This window comes from Myxine glutinosa, chromosome 2, assembly GCF_964187855.1.
Source record: "Myxine glutinosa chromosome 2, kmMyxGlut1.1, whole genome shotgun sequence".
NCBI lineage: Eukaryota > Metazoa > Chordata > Myxini > Myxiniformes > Myxinidae > Myxine > Myxine glutinosa.
The window spans coordinates 142,685,022-142,702,644 of record NC_136262.1 but is presented as its reverse complement, the minus strand read 5'-3'; the positions used below and the strand labels follow the sequence as shown (position 1 = coordinate 142,702,644).

Genomic DNA, 17,623 nt, shown 5'->3' with positions numbered 1-17,623 from the left:
GTTGGTTTAAGGGGGTGAAATATAAAATATAGAAATATAAAAAAGGTGACATATTCCTTTCTAATATATTGTTAGATATATTGTTGTCATATATAGAGAGGAAACCAAAATCAGTTTTGGTGGCCCAAGTTGGAAAAGAGACAAATCCATGCGACCAAAATTGAACTGTTATTGAGATATTGGCAATTGAACCGTTATTGAGATATTGGCGATAGAATCAAGAATTCCTATCATATTTTTCATTTAATTTGAATATTCGGCACATAATATGACGTTTAATTTGAATGATATGTAGAAAATTCTTGTAAATTCATCTAGGGGACGTCAAATAGGACCTTACGAAAATTTCATAAAAATTCGCATTTTGTACTAATTAACCCTTGACCCTAATTGGTGGCTAATTATGCAAATTTCGCAAAACAAACAACAAAGTCTCATTCCCCTGAACCTAGACAATGGATGCTATGCCATATATTCTTTTCACTGGTGCATTTTGACATGAAACATCAAAGGGAAATCGACTGACATGGCACTCCGTAGAAAGGTCAACCGTTACGGAGATATTCTCCATAGAAGTGAAAATTTCTTTCACATTTTCCATTAAATTCAAATCTTTGACATGCAATGTATGGCTTAATATGATAGATATTGGAAAATCTTTTTTACCACTGTATTGAATATTAAAAATAAAACAATTTCTGTGAAAACTTGAATTTTGCACTTATTGACCTTTGACCTTAATTAATGACCTAATTAGGCAAGTAATTCCTTGGGTTTGGGTTTGTGGGAAACACAAACAAGATATTCATATTCAGCACAAAATTCCCTTTAAGAAAAACCTATTTGTTTGCTTTTCCTCAAAAATGCCTCATGCAATCACATTTGCTGGAAATTGAACCAGTCTAGAAGTCTTTACCCTCAAGGTTAAATAAAGACCGTCAACCAACCTCTACAACAAAACACATCAGTGACTTCACCATTTTCAAACAAAACATTATCATATACTGAAACGCAAAAGAAACTTACCACCTTTGAAACCTTTAAATATCAACAATAACACTCCGTGTAGTAAATGTGTGAACTTATTTGTGGACAATAGTGTCCTCACTGTCAGACAAAATGGTCACGGATGGTCACTTGAACCTTCAATGGTCACTTCATAGCACAGCTGTTGAACAGCCGTTTTGACTGTCAGTGATTAGCCAAGGGGTACGGGATGATTTTAATGAGCTGCACGTGATGTCTTGATATTGGCTTTAAAAAGGCCAGTGCAAAATGGGCATTTCAATCAACATGCCACGATTGTCAAGGGATCAACGGCAGCGTGCCCTGGGCATGCTGCAAGGCGGACTGAGCTACCGTGAGGTTTGTTCTACAGTACAGAACAGCACAGGGTGCAATGTCAGTCCCCTTTCAATAGCGTGTGTGGCCACCATTGTTTTGGATACAGGCAGTGCATCGTCGGCATATACTGCCTACCAGTCTTTGGATGGATTGCTGCTGGATTCTGTCCCACTCAGTCCTCAATGTCTGAAGCAGCTCTGCCCGTGTCCTGGCCCTGCCAACTACGCGTCTCCCAAGCTCATCCCACAGGTGCTCTATGGGATTCAGGTCAGGGGAGAGCGCAGGCCACTGCATGGTGTTGATGTTCTCGCCTTGGAGAAATGCAGTGGTAAAGCGAGCAGCATGGGGACGAGCGTTGTCATGCTGAAAGGTTCTCAGTTCTGGGTGGTCTAGCAGGAATGGCAGCAGATGAGGTCGCAGGATGTTATCCACATACCGCTGGGCGTTAAGATTCCCATCCACAACCACCAGTGGCTGTTGATGTTCTCGCCTTGGAGAAATGCAGTGGTAAAGCGAGCAGCATGGGGACGAGCATTGTCATGCTGAAAGGTTCTCAGTTCTGGGTGGTCTAGCAGGAATGGCAGCAGATGAGGTCGCAGGATGTTATCCACATACCGCTGGGCGTTAAGATTCCCATCCACAACCACCAGTGGCGTCCTGTACCGGCCTGATATGGCGGCCCACACCATCACACTTGGGCCACCCCACCTGTTGGCTTGACGCACGCAACAATTGGCATATTGCTCGCCAGTTCTTCTCCAGACACGCTCACGCCCATCAGGACTGTCCACACAGAACCTTGACTCATCGCTGAAAGCGACCTCGTTCCACTGCGCCAAGGTCCACCGCTGATGCTGCTGGCACCATCTCTGTCAATTGTGGCGATGGGCAGCCGTCATCACGGGGACTCTGTATGGTCTTCTGGCAGTCAGACCATAGTCATGCAGTCGTCTTCGTGCAGTATCATTGGAGATCCGTGGGTTTGCACGCCCCGGAGTTTCTGCCGCAGTGCGGGATGCTGGACGGAATCGATCCCGCAGGTGACTTCGGACCATCTGCCTGTCCTGCCTTGCAGTGGTGACTCTTGGCCTCCCTGATCGAGGTCTGCCATCTGCAGAGTTGTGGAGGGTGTCTCTGTCCACCAGGGCCGATATCGTCTGGTGTGAACAGCCAAGGCGACGTGCCACCTCACGGTAGCTCAGTCCGCCTTGCAGCATGCCCAGGGCATGCAGCCGTTGATCCCTTGACAATCGTGGCATGTTGATTGAAATGCCCATTTTGCACTGGCCTTTTTAAAGCCAATATCAAGACATCACGTGCAGCTCATTAAAATCATCCCGTACCCCTTGGCTAATCACTGACAGTCAAAACGGCTGTTCAACAGCTGTGCTATGAAGTGACCATTGAAGGTTCAAGTGACCATCCGTGACCGTTTTGTCTGACAGTGAGGACACTATTGTCCACAAATAAGTTCACATATTTACTACACCAAGTGTTATTGTTGATATTTAAAGGTTTCAAAGGTGGTAAGTTTCTTTTGCGTTTCAGTATATCTATGAAGAACCAAAGATGCAACAAATAGATTTGGGATTAGAATAAACAAATGAAAACACACTTCAGCTGGAATTAGGCAGAATTGTCTCAAGATATGGATAAATGATCCTGAGCAGCTAATAATACCATGATGGTTATCCTCATCAGCGCAACAAGAATGTCTCTTCATACCATACATACACATACCAAAAATGTACACATTTCTTAACATATGTACACACATCAAAAATGTACACATTTTTTAACATATGTACACACACCAAAAATGTACGCATTTCATACCATATGTACAAATACCAAAATGTACACATTTCTTAACATATGTGCACATACCAAAAATGTACACATTTCTTAACATATGTACACACACCAAAAATGTACACATTTCATACCATATGTACAAATACCAAAATGTACACATTTCTTCACATATATGCACATACCAAAAATGTACACATTTCATACCATATGTACAAATACCAAAATGTACACATTTCATACCATATGTACAAATACCAAAATGTACACATTTCATACCATATGTATACATACCAAAAATGTACACATTTCATACCATATATGCACATACCAAAAATGTACACATTTCATACCATATGTATACATACCAAAAATGTACACATTTCATACTATATGTACAAATACCAAAATGTACACATTTCATATCATGATGCCCAGTCATCAGCTGGCTTTGGAGGCCATCTTGTAAATATGATCTGCCCAAGAAAGATCAGGGCTGATGGAGAGGCCCAAGGTTTGAGTGGCTTAACCTCTTCAAGTGGTTTGTTTAGGAAGTAGATGTGAGGGCTTTCCAGGCAGTCCATTTGGAGAGACAGGGTGAGCGTAGTGGATGATAAATGGGATGGCAGAGGATGGAATAATCAGCCAAAAGATATTCAGGATTTTCCAGGGAATCAGAAATATAATTGATGAAGATGAGGAACAAGAACAGGTCCAAGACTGCGTCGGGGCATTCCAGCCTTGACAGGGAGAGGCAATGAGAGCATCCCATAAAGAGCTATATGCTGACTACAGGAGTGGAGGACGTCAGTGATACATAAGAGGAGGTAGCCTTGGATGCCATAAGCAGAAGGTTTGGATATCAAGGCAGGGTGCAGACTGTATCAAATGCTCGAGATATGCCCAGAGAGAGGGCCCTGATCTCATGTCTGAGATTGAGGGTTTCCATCTATTGTTGGGAGAGTAAAGGCAGTATATGCCCAAGGTAGAGTGACCAGGTCTGAATCCGAACTGATGACCTGAGATGAGATTATATCGCTTGTTGAAGGCACGGAGACACGCGGCGATGTAAGAGCGGGGGGAGTTTTGGTGCATCAAGAGCCAGGCTGAAAAACAGCTTTGAAAAACAATCCTTCTAAAGAAGAAGACATACATCATGGTGAAGAAGAGCAACACCTTGGGCATTTATGAAGCGGTTAAAAGGGTTGAAACGCATTTTCAAATCATTTGAAATCAACTATAAATAGATGAGTTGTGCGTGTGTGAGGCATGTTTTTTGTGGAGTTCCACTGGAGCTTTCTGATGTGGAATGTGATACACCAAAATAATCGTCATGATCTCCTGAGTTGATGAATGAATATTCATTCATTCATATTCATTCATCAACTCAGGAGATCATGACGATTATTTTGGTGTATCACATTCCACATCAGAAAGCTCCAGTGGAACTCCACAAAAAAAACAAAAAAACATCCCTCACACACGCACAACTCATCTATTTATAGTTGATTTCAAATGATTTGAAAATGCGTTTCAACCCTTTTAACCGCTTCATAAATGCCCAAGGTGTTGCTCTTCTTCACCATGATGTATGGCACAACATTCTTCACCATGATCTCCTGAGTTGATAATAAACAATAAATAATTCGGAGGGATTCCCATGTTTTGAAACACATGCCAGGTTAAGGTGTATGGCATCTAGCAGGTCCTTTCCTGGCATGGCATTCTAATTACAAAACAAGGAGAAAAAGACATAAAATGTCATAGCTCCCGTGGTTTTAGTAATTTTGCTGTATGGAGTTAAAGGTCGTCAGTCAGCCATCTTTGGTCGGATTACCAAACAAAATCTTCTGCATATGTATTCTCTCATGTATTGTCTTTGTGCCAAGTTTGAACAAAATCGATCGATGCATGTCCGATAAATTGTTGGGGACACATTTAAGGAACAAAATAGCCGCCAGCCAGCCATCTTGGATCTGAAAAAAGAAAAGAAAAAGATGTGCATATATAAGCCATCTTTAATTATCTGTATGCAAAGTTTGAACAAGATCGGTATATGCATGTCCGAGAAATGGTTGAGGGCATGTTCAATACCGGGGTTTTTTTTAACAACAAAAATGACAACAATCTTTACAAAAAGTTTTTTTTTTTGGTTTTTTTTACAATATTTCCTGATGTTATTTTTCATTCTGGAATGTTGTTTATAAAGTTGTTGTTTAGTTTGCAGCCTGTGGCTGCTGGTTGCATCATTTCTGGAAGCGCGGCTGTGCGGCTGATACAGTGCCCCTGCTACCAGCAAGCTGGTTCTCATTTTGCCGACCTCGGAAGGATGATAAGCTGAGTCAACCCACCTGTGTTATTTTAATGGCATGACAGGGGTTCAAACTCAAAAACAAATATCTTAAGCCAATCACCTTAACCGATAAGCAGATAAGCCAACACTGGGCTTGTTAATAAGGTAAGTAAAGCACAACATTAAATAGATAAATAACATGAGAAAAAGCCCATTTCCAGAAATATGAATTGGTGCAATCACCAGCCATTAAAATAAAAAATGCTGCAACCTACCGTGCTTTCCTGCGCACCTCCTCCAGTAGTTGTTGGTTGTGGTCCTCCAGGAACTCCAGCTTTTCATTTTTGCGTGCGTGGGCCTTCTGGAGACGGACGATGCGCTCTACCAGCACAGCCTTGTCCACTTCTGGGAATCCTTCTGCTGTCCCAGGACTAGAACCTGCAGTCTCCGAGAAGCCCTCGTCACGGCTACCACCAGTTCGAACATTTAGAGAGCCTAAAGCAAGGGATAAAAAGAAATGGTACCGACCTAAAGACATAGTCTTTTCATTAGATACAATAAGATCTTGATCATAAATAAAGGTGTGCAAGTCGGTCTGAAAGCAAACCAACATTCACTCCCGAAGAAAACTGTTACACGAGGCTGTACCTCTGCTAGCACAGCAATAGACGACAGTCAGATCATTACCTCCGCCACTGAAGGTGGGCAGAGGTTATATTTTCACACCCGTCTGTCTATCTGTTTGTTTATCTGTTTGTCTGTCTGTGAACAGGATATCTCAAAAAGCTACGGACGCATTCAAACAAAACTTGGTGGACAGGTTGGGTATGTGACGAGAAAAATTTGATTTTGGTGAAGATCTGAGTTCTGATCCAGTTCCAATAAAATTTTAAGTGATTCTTCACTATTGAGTGATGAGGGTTGTTGTTGTTGTATAGCCCTGGACAGTTCTCTCGAACAAGCCTGTGGCACAAAGAGAAGAAAGCCAATCAATCTCACAGGAGTGACCCAGAGATTCCCCACATCCACGATGGTGTACCTCCGTCTTCATAAAGTCAGAGCCACGACAGAGTTAGAGGGAGAGAGGGAGAGCGAGAGAGAGGGAAAGAGGGAAAAAGGGAGAGGGGAAGAGAGGAAAAGATTGAGAGGGAAGAGAGGGGGAGGGGGAAAGAGAGAAGCAGAGAGGGAGGGAGAGAGGAAGGAAGGGAGAGAGGAAGGAAGGGAGAGAGGAAGGAAGGGAGAGAGGGAGCAAGGGAGAGAGGGAAAGAGGGAGAGGAGAGGGAGGGAGGCAGAGAGGGAGGGAGGCAGTGAGGGAGGGAGGGAGAGGGAGAGGAGGAGGGAGGGAAAGGGAGAGGAGGAGGGAGGGAAAGAGGGAGACAGGAGGGAGGACCGGGAGGGAGAGAGGGCGGGAGGGAGAGAGGAAGGGAGGGAGGGGAGGAGAGAAGGAGAGGAGAGTGGGAAAGAGGCAGGAAGGGAGAAAGGGAGCGAGGGAGAGAGGGAGAGAGGAAGGAAGGGAGCAAGGGACAGAGGAAGGGATGGAGAGAGAAGAGGGAGAGAGCCAGTACATGGGGACCGATCAGCACTCTGACCGTGACAACGCTGCCCAGACAAATCGGGGCAGCAGGGAAGAATGGGGAATATTTCGCCCCCAACTTGCGTTGGTAGGGGAAAACCACCGCGAAGTGGCGTCCCCGATAGTTGAATTGATGGGATAATGACGATATATATATATATATACATATATGTATATATATATACATATATATATATATACATATATATATACATATATATATATACATACATATACATACATATACATACATATACATACATATACATATATATATACATATATATACATATATATACATATATATACATATATATACATATATATACATATATATACATATATATACATATATATACATATATATACATATATATACATATATATACATATATATACATATATATACATATACATACATATATATACATATATATACATACATACATATACACATATATATATACATAAACATATATATACATATACATACATACATACATATACACATATATATATACATAAACATATATATACATATACATACATACATATATATATATATATATATATATATACATATACATACATACATATATATATATATATATATATATATATATATATATATATATATATATATATATATATACATATATATACATATATATATATATATATGTATGTATATGTATATATATGTTTATGTATATATATATGTGTATATGTATATGTATATATATATATATATATATATATATATATATATATATATATATATATATATATATATATATATATATATATATATACACATATATATACATATATATATATATATATATATATATATATATATATCTATATATCTATCTATATATCTATCTATATATATCTATATATCTATATCTATATCTATATCTATATCTATATATATATATATACATACATACATATATATACATATATATATACACAGACTTGGCATTTAATATGGAATATTTTTTTTTTCTTGACTTGGGTTTACTTTCTGAACTCGGTATATCAATCTGGTGAGTTTCTTTTACGCTTCGGTGATTTCTTTGTTAAAAGAACCATGTCACTGATTGTCTGTCGCAGCTCAATAACAGGATTATATCAGAGGTGGCGTGACAAAATGTACGGACAGATACATTTGACGATTGGCTACACAATCGGGTATATAAGGGTTGTTGTGTTCTGTATTAGTGGAAAACAACTGCTGCACGTCTACAAAAGTTATTGCCGCTTTCCCTGGAGATGTTCCGTCAACTGGACAATGCTGTTTGTCATTTAGTGGTGGCTTTACGAAATTCCAGCATGAAACAGCGTGCTATTGCTTGGCAGTATGGCATCACTCAAGGTCAGGTGTCAAAGACCCTGAAACGAAATGCTCAGAGGGGTGTCCCTACTCCAATACCGAGGTCAGGACGTCCCCGCAGAACCACAAAGAGGGATGATCGCCAGCTGCACCGGTTAGTCCGCAATGGCCGTACCAAGTCAGTTAATCGGCTTAGGGCTGAGTGGCAGCAACTGACAAATGTGCCTGTATCCAGAAGGCTAGTCAACCAACGACTGGTTCAAGCAGGCTATCGTGCCAGGCGTCCCCTGAGAAAGCCACGTCTGACCAGACAACACTGCCAGCGCCGATTGCAGTGGGCCAGAGAGCACCGTCAATGGCAGCCAGGACACTGGAATCACGTGATCTTCAGTGACAAGTCTAGATTTCTGGTCTATCGTCAATATGGCCGCGTCCGAGTGCGCAGACAAGTGCATGAAGCCGACAACGAAGATTGTATAGTGCCAATAGTCCAAGCTGGAGGTGGTGGGGTGACTGTTTGGGCTGCTTTTCATGCAGGGGGCAAAACTGACCTGGTTGTTCTGAATGGAAACCTGAACCAGTTCAAGCACAGGGCCATTCTGGAAGAAACATTGCTTCCATTTGTTCGTGCAGCCTTTCGAGGAAACTTTGTCTTCCAAGATGACAATGCACGGCCTCATCGTGCTCGCATGATCCAACACTTTCTTGCTGACCGTGGTGTAGAGCATATGGAGTGGCCTGACATGTCCCCAGATATGAATCCGATAGAGAACTTGTGGGCAGAATTAACGCATCAAATCGACAACTTGGACCAGCAGCCTGCCTCTGTGCGTGAATTGCAGCAGGCTATTGTCACTGCATGGCAAGCGATTCCTGTCAAAACCTTGGGAAATCTCGTGAACAGCATGCCTCAACGTGTACGTGCTCTCTTGAATGCTCGTGGGGGTTATACGAAGTACTGAACTGTAATTTTACTCTCCGTAATCCCAGTCGTAATTTAACTTTTGTTTTTGTTAAAAAAAAATTTTTGGCTAATGTGCAAAATAAAGAGATACTTCTGGAAAACGTACAGAAGTTTAACACAGTACTGTCCGTGAATTGAGTTCGATATCAGTTTACATCACTTTCAAGGATCAATTTATTTGCTTCGAAATGTCAAATGTGGTTTTTTGTTTCTTTTAAAGGTCACATTAACAAAATCTAGAATAATTTCAACATAATTCCAATGAACTTTTGGTTCTAAGTCATCTTGAAAAGTAAGTTCACACCCACAAAAAAAATATTCCATATTAAATGCCAAGTCGGTATATATATATATATATATATATATATATATATATATATATATATATATATATATATATATATATATATATATATATATCTATCTATCTGTGCAGCATCTGTCTTGTCTCGTCACTGAACTACTTCCTCAAACTTTTGTGAAATCGTACCAAACGTCTGGTATGCACATATCTCTCCCGTCGGTATATCCTAAGGGTATTATTTTTGAAAAATTTCCATTTTGTTAAAAAAAAAAAAAAAAAAAAATCGGGGTTTTTTTTTTTAACTTCAGTTTTCAACTTCAATTGTTTATAAAATGTAATATCACGTATATTATCTAGTTTTTTACCTTTAAATAGAAGCCGAGACTATGTAGTTCAGATGTGAACCTTAATGCTTATAATAAGAAGTTCCCTTACAAGGAACTTCAATGCAGGAGGAGGGTATTCCGTCCAACAAGCTTGTGCAATGGTTGCCAACCTTTGGTTGTTTATCTGTGCTCTATCGATTTTTTACTGAGTTAAAGCAAGGAAGCAGCACATGCCATTTTAAAAGTATTTGGTTTAACCCGGCTGGGATTCAAACCGCTGACCTTCCAGACTCAAGAGCGGACGCATGATGCCAAGTCCAGTTAAGCCAAGCTATTCTGTTGTTGTGTGATTAATTATTCGTGCTAAAGAAATGTTTCCAACCAATTACCTTTGGTAATCTTCAAAGCGTTTGTAACGTCACCAAGACCAGCTCAAACAAAATCAAAATGCATGGCAGCAACTGTGACCTTCAGACAATGCGAGTTTGTTTTCGTCTTGAAGAAGAGGACAATAAAACAGCAGGCCAATAATTATTTGAACATTAGGGTGGCAAGCGTCTGACAAAAGACAAAAGGTCTGAAGGTGAATATCGGAAAAACGAAGGTGATGGCAAGTGGTAAAGCATGTGGTGAGGTGGAAAGAACTGGGAAGTGGCCGTGTGCTGTGTGCAGGAAGGGTGTTGGAGTGAACTCCATTCAATGTACCATGTGTGCTGAGTGGGTTTATCAAAAATGTAGTGGTCTGAGAGGGTCATTAACCAGTGTGGCAGCTACATTCAAGTGTAACGTGTGCACAGAGGGAGCTGCAGATGGAGGAAATGTTGAGTTGGATCTTGGAGACGGCATGAAGCTGGAAGGTATGAAAACATTTTGTTACCTAGGAGACATGCTGAATGGAGAAGGTGGATCAGACTCGGCAACGGTTGCTCGAGTGAGATGTGCATGGAAGAAGTTTCGGGAACTGAGTTGCGTGCTGACGAGGAGGGGAGTGTCGTTGAAGCTGAAGGGGAAAGGTGTATGCTGCATGTGTGAGAAGTGTTATGATTTATGGGAGCGAGACATGGGTAATGAACGTAGAGCAGCAACAAAGGTTGGAAAGGGTGGAAATGCGAATGGTTCGGTGGATGTGTGGAGTATCGTTGAGAGAGAGGAAGACAAATGATGAATTGCGAAAGATGATGGGAATAGAGCCTGTGATGTATGCTCTGAAGAGGAACAGGTTGAGATGGTTTGGTCATGTGTTGAGGAAGGATGAAAGCGACTGGTTGAGAAGAGTGATGGAAATGAATGTAGAAGGAAGTAGAGGACGGGGAAGACCGAGAAAGACTTGGCTAAAGATGGTGGAAGAAGAAATGCGGGCAAGGGGGTTTACAAGGGGAGATGCAGAAAATAGGGCAAAATGGAGAAGATTGTCATGGGGACCGCAAGGCTAACCCCCGCTCTTGCAGGGAAAATGGCCTTAAAATGCCTGTTGTAGGGTGGCAAGCGTGTTTACGGGCGGCAAATGTTACGCAAGTATAGACATTTTTGGCTGCCACATGTGTTCGCTTTAAATGAAAGGAACACATTTAGCAATCTGTCAGCACAGATGGTGAAGCACAGCTCATTTCACCATGCCAATCAGCACTACACTGGCAGGGTACACAGTAATCATAATCACTCCCCCGTTAACAAAACATGGCACTTTTTAGCAAGGCACAGTGTAGGCTCCCGAGTTGTCCAAAATAAGGAAGCTGCTGCAGAAAGCAGCTGCAGAGGAAAAATGTTGGTGCCGTTGCCAAAGCGCTTTGTAACAATCAATGACTGCACTACACATGTTCCAGGGCAGGAACGTTTCCAACAGCTGCCTGCAAAGCAATGCAGGAAACGTCCCTTCACTCGCACGAACAGCTGCTATAAATAATCCAAAGGTGATTGCAATTAAGTAAATGTGTTAAAAGAAAGACACGTTCAGCTGTGTTGAAAGGGATGTGGAGAGTTTTTAGGTGCAGCAAGACGTGCAAATCAGATGTACAAACTCAAGGTCAATATAAAAAAAAAAAAGATCATCGGAAACCAAGGGTGGTGCATGGTGCATACCTGAAGAACTAGAGCGGCTTCCCATTCCTCCACCTCCATTGTCATGTGTCGTCTCCAGCTGCTCCAACCGGCGACGTGCTGTTACACATGAGAAAAGCAAGCAACAGCCTTGTTAAAACTTTGACCGAGCAAGCCAAATGCCATTCCAGCGACTTCAATTTTAGAATCAAATTTAAAATCAGTACAGTTAATTTGTGCTTCCACTCCGCACCAAAACAAGGGAGTCAAACAAAATAAAAATCATCAATTGCACATTGTTCCTCCTCTATGCAAAAGTTTATATGCATTAAAATACCAATTAGTAAGTAAAGAAAAGGTTCCCATCATAAATCTGTGCTTGTTGAATGAGATCGTAAAGAGCACTGGTAATTAACCCAAATGTCCAGTTACATAAATCGTGCAAAATAGACAAATTTTGATTCTTTAAAAACAAGGTCGAATTCACAGGAAAATGGACAACGAAGAGCAGCTATGGTAAGAGAGAGTGAGAGAACGAGGGGGAAAGAGAGAAAGAGAGAGAAAGAGAGAGAAAGAGAGAGAAAGAGACAGAGACAGAGACAGAGACAGAGACAGAGACAGACAGACAGACAGAGAGAGAGAGGGAGAGAGAGAGAGAGAGAGAGAGAGAGAGAGAGAGAGAGAGAGAGAGAGAGAGAGAGAGAGAGAGAGAGAGAAAGAGCAAGGAAGAGAGAGAAAGAGAAAGAAAGAGAGGAAGAGAGAGAAAGAGAAAGAAAGAGAGTAAGAGAGAAAGAGAAAGAAAGAGACACAGAGAGAGAGAGACGAGACGAAAGAGACAGAGAGAGACAGAGAGAGAAAGAGAGAGCGAGAGAGAAAGAGAGAGAAAGATATAGATAGAGAGATAAGGAGACAGAGAGAGAGAGACGAGAGACGAGAGACTAGAGACGAGAGACGAGAGACGAGAGACGAGAGAGAGAGAGAGAGGGAGAGAGAAAAAAAAGAGAGAAAGAGAAAGAGAGAAAGACTTTGACTTTTATGTCCTTTTATTATAAAAGTATAAAACCAAAGTATTCCAACTCCACTTTACATACAAATCACAACCTCATTTCCAATGCATTTGCACAAAACACCCCCCATGCCCCATAACTCTTCAAACACAAGAAGGTTCCCCAAGTTTACATGATAAGCATGTTCAAGCTTTATACGTGCTAACACCATCCCTATGAAAAAAAAAGTGCATTTTCATTTTTTCCACTACCTAATCTGGCTTTTCTGGTTTTATAAATTGCAAGCTTAGCAATTCCAAGCAAAAAATTCAAAAGCAAAATCACAGAGTTTTTCCTCGTATTACATGCGAGTCTGTAAACAAAGATTGTAACAGAAAGAACAATTTTGAATTTACAAAAGATTCGGCTCAGATACATAAACAGAGATGACAATCTCTTGCACTCAATAAACACATGATACAAATGTTCAACATTACCACAAAAAGGACATAAATTAGACACAGCAGGGTTAAACTTCTGAACTAACACCTGTGTAGCCAGGGCGTGATGGACCAGTCTCCAATTTAGGTCTCCTGTACGTCAGAAAGTAGGACACCTGTACATTTCATCCCAATTTGGAGTGAGAAATGCTCCTGCAGGTAAAGACTCTTTCCACTTGTTCCTTAAGGGTGCTGCACAGCCCAGTAAGCACACCTCTAGACAAATTCTATACATTGCCCTTTTTCCCATGATGTGGAACACACCAGATTCTTTGCTGTTCGAGGAAAACACACCATGTTGTTCCTGGGCAGTGACTGAGAGTTCAGGGAACGTTAAACGAAAATCTACTTCTTCATTTACCCCATTCCACCCAATATTTAAATCTAAAAAAGTCTGGGATACAATCTTTATGACCCTGCTCACTATTCTAATTGAACGCAAGCCAATTTTTCCAGAAACAGCGCTGGCAGACAACCATCGCTTCAAGGATAGCTCCCATAAGATCTCGCACTTTATTAATCCCATTGTTCATAAAATGTTCCATAAAAGCTCGGCTGGTAGATACTTCAGCGAATAGTGAGTTTTGGAACAATGGCTCATGCACAAACCTCCTGGGATCATAAGAGATCTCCAACCGCTGCACTCCTAGAGCTTGCCAGGCGTTCAGGAGAGACCGATGAAATGCAGGGAGCCGAGCTCTGTCGACCTGCTTCAAGTCCATAAGGAAAAGTTCCCGGTCATAGTCCATTCCACCTACTTGCCTGAGCAAGGTATTCGTGGGAGGACGCCAGGGCACAACCTCGCTGTACAGCAGACGTTTTATTGTCATTAGCCGAAAAGCCATTATTCGACTAGGGATGTGCACCAGGTTTTGACCACCTGAATTACGTGGTCTGCACAACACATCTGACTCAAGCCAATGGTGGCCTCCCCAGAAGAAGTCAACTGCACCCCTCTGAATGTTGTTGATCAGAGCTTGAGGAGGCTGGAGTGCTATGATCTTATGCCATACGATTGGAAGCACCAGGTTGTTTATCATCGTTACCCATGCCTTAAGTGACAAGATATGGAGCATCCCTTTCCACTTTGATAGTTTCTGCTTAATGTTATCTAGGAAACCATCCCAGTTTTTCTTCATATAGCTTGTAGTTCCCAAATGGATGCGTAAGTATTTAAACCCATCCGTTTTCCATAACATTCCTCCTGGAAGAGTTGGGGGAACCATGTGAAGCCTGTGACACAGATAGGGTATATGGGTACAGAGAAATAGCTACGCTCTTGTTCCAATTTACTCTTGCTGATGAAGCAAGTTCAAATTTGGCAAAACACCAGGATAGCTCAAAAACATCTTCCTGGTTTTTAACCACAACACACAGGTCGTCTGCATATGCTGACGTAACAATTTTGGACTTGTTTGACAAGGACAAACCAGATAAGGTGGTACGAAGGAGAGCCAGTAAGGGTTCGATGGACAGTGTGTACAACATGCCTGACAGTGGACAGCCCTGACGGATGCCACGCTGAAAGGGGAAAGGACGACACAGACTGTTATTTACTTTTAACAGGCATGATACATTGTTGTATAGAAGTTTTATGCAAGAAATGAATTTTTCTCCAAATCCTGCTTTAGTAAGAACTGCAAACAAAAATGAGTGATCCACACTGTCAAAAGCTTTCTCCTGATCAAGGAGTAATAACCCAAAAGCGTGCGACGCAGTTTGACCGATAGTAATCAAGTCTCGAACCAAGAAAATACTGTCATACATGGATCGTTCAGGTATGCAATACGTTTGGTCATTCCCAACTAAGAACGAGATGACCTTTTTAAGACGCATTGCAAGCATTTTTGACACAATCTTATCGTCAGTATTTAACAATGACACAGGCCACCAGTTTGTAATCTGCTGCAAATCCCCTTTCTTGGGAAGAAGACATAAGACAGCTCTTCTGCAGCTCAGGGGCAATTCCCCCTGATTTAGGCTCTCGTGAAAAATCTCAATTAAAGCAGGACCCAGAACATTCCAAAAAACTTTGTAAAATTCAGTAGGAAGTCCGTCAATTCCAGGGGCCTTGCCGTCTTCGAGTTGTTTCACTGCTGTTGTGAGCTCCCCCAGAGAAATGTCACATTCCAGTTGGAGTTGCTGCTCTTCAGAAAGAGATGGGAGAAGTTCAATCATCTCATTTGCCATCGTTTTATCCACCGTTCTTGGAGTAAACAAGTTTGAGTAAAACTCTTGCAGTGAGTGTTTAATGTCACTCTGGCAAGTCAGAACACCGTCGGAAGAGCGTAGACTCTGAATCTGCCGAGAAGTGTTGGCAGCCTTCTGCATTTTGAAGAAATCTTTGTTTGGAGTCTCGAGGTGTATTATGCTCATCCACAGGTGAATCATTGTTCCCGCCGCACGCTCTTTGGCCAGTTCGGCCAGCAGGGTCTTTTTTTCTATCAGCTACTGATATTGGTCACTTCCCCAAGATGTTCCAGCTTCTTGTTCATATTTAAGTACATCTGCTTTTAGAGCACTTATCAACCCAGACGTATTACTGGTGGCATACGAGCAATATTGTTGGCAGAAAATCCGAATTTGTGACGGTACAGTCCCACCACTGTCGCGTATTGACATAGGAACACTTTTCTTTTCTAATGCTTCCCATACCAGTCTGAAGGCATTTTAAAAATGTTCATCTTGTAACAATTTCACATTGAAATTCCAGTGTACACTCTTACAGCAATGATAGGGTAACATACAATCCATTGCAATCATATGGTGATCAGAAAAGCCAGATGGAGTTATACATGTTCTCTTAACCAGATTCACCATTCCTTGGTTCACATACAATCTGTCCAGTCGACCCATGGTTAACTGGTTTTTTGCACAGCACACCCATGTGTATTGACGGGTGTTTGGATTTTGTAATCGCCATACATCTCTAAGTTTGTATTTTTTCACAAGTTGTGCCAAGGACTTTGCACTGGGTGGATGTGGCTCAGGAGTGTTCCTGTCCAGTCGAGGGTTGAGTGTGCAATTATAGTCTCCCCCCATACAAATTAAACAAGTGTTACGTGGTCCTCCCTGTGATCCCCGGACCTCGAGAGGAACCCCGCCAGAAAGATATATGATTTATACGCTTTCGTAACGCAATCAATACCAAGTAAACCCTCCAGTGGACCAACGAAGGAAACAATCCAAATCAATAAGGAAACCACACCAAGGATCCGGATCAATCAACAATATATTCACCCCTGAGTAGAATCATGAACAACACAATACTTCAACCCTCCATATGCATTCCTACAATACTTCGTAGATGGCCATCTTATATATTCCCACCTTGCCCCCTACTTACAGCACCCTCAATGGTCAATGTCTCTCACAATGTCTCTGGGCCCCTCCCGACCCCGGTGAAGGTCGATTCGCACTGGCAAATCGCGATCTCAAGTCAATGGCCGAACAAGGTCGACTAGGATGGCGAGGTTCGCGCCGACCCTGCGCCCCAGTAGCTCGATCTCCGCACGCGGGCGGTTGAACAGACCTCTTCCTGACGTGCTCCAAACGGGCACGCCCCGTACTGGGAACAGCTGCTGCAGCGGACCCCTTCTCGGCAAGCCACCGAGGTCGGAACCCGTGATCGCGGCTTCTGGGCTGTGAACGGCTCGCAAAGCGCGCGAGGCCCCAGGCGCCTCCCGTACGCGTCCTTGTAGACGTTGAGGCGAACGGTGCCGGACGCTTGGTTCCTCCCAGGAACCCACGGCAACCTGACACCTAACAGGTAATTACCCCGCGCAGGTAACTCCTCTCGCCAGACGGGCTTTTCAAACTCAGCGTTCCAAAGCCGGTAAAGATCGACTCGGCTCGCGTCAGAGCGGGGCAAAGAATAAGACGGCCGCTTTTTTCTCTCCACCTTCTTCCTTTTTTCTTCCGGTTCACCATCCCGTTTCCGGTCTCCTGTTACCAGGAGCGCTTCTAACCATTTAACCACAACAACCTTTAATAGAATAAACATTAATAAGAAATGACCTGAATAGTAATTCACATAAATCCGGAATCCGTAACACAAGTCAAATCAACAGTGCTTAAACAATCCGCTAATTTTGGAAGAAATAGAGCCCTTTCAGCGCTGTCACTGGGGCAATACATATTAATAA

General features: G+C 42.1%; 1 protein-coding gene across 3 annotated transcripts in view; it reads right to left on the bottom strand.

The window, feature by feature from the left end:
* The window catches only part of CCDC186 (coiled-coil domain containing 186), a 188,966-nt gene that overhangs the window by 47,672 nt on the left and 123,671 nt on the right, over positions 1–17,623 (bottom strand). For all 3 annotated transcript variants that reach the window (XR_013622393.1, XR_013622394.1, XM_078771761.1), the window contains exons 13-14: positions 12,035–12,112; positions 5,725–5,944 (exon numbers count right to left, since the gene is read on the bottom strand). Coding sequence is in view for 1 of the 3 variants with exons in the window: in XM_078771761.1 (XP_078627887.1) it covers positions 5,725–5,944; positions 12,035–12,112 (298 nt within the window). In the remaining 2 variants the exon portion in view is untranslated. The remainder of the gene's footprint in view (positions 1–5,724; positions 5,945–12,034; positions 12,113–17,623) is intronic.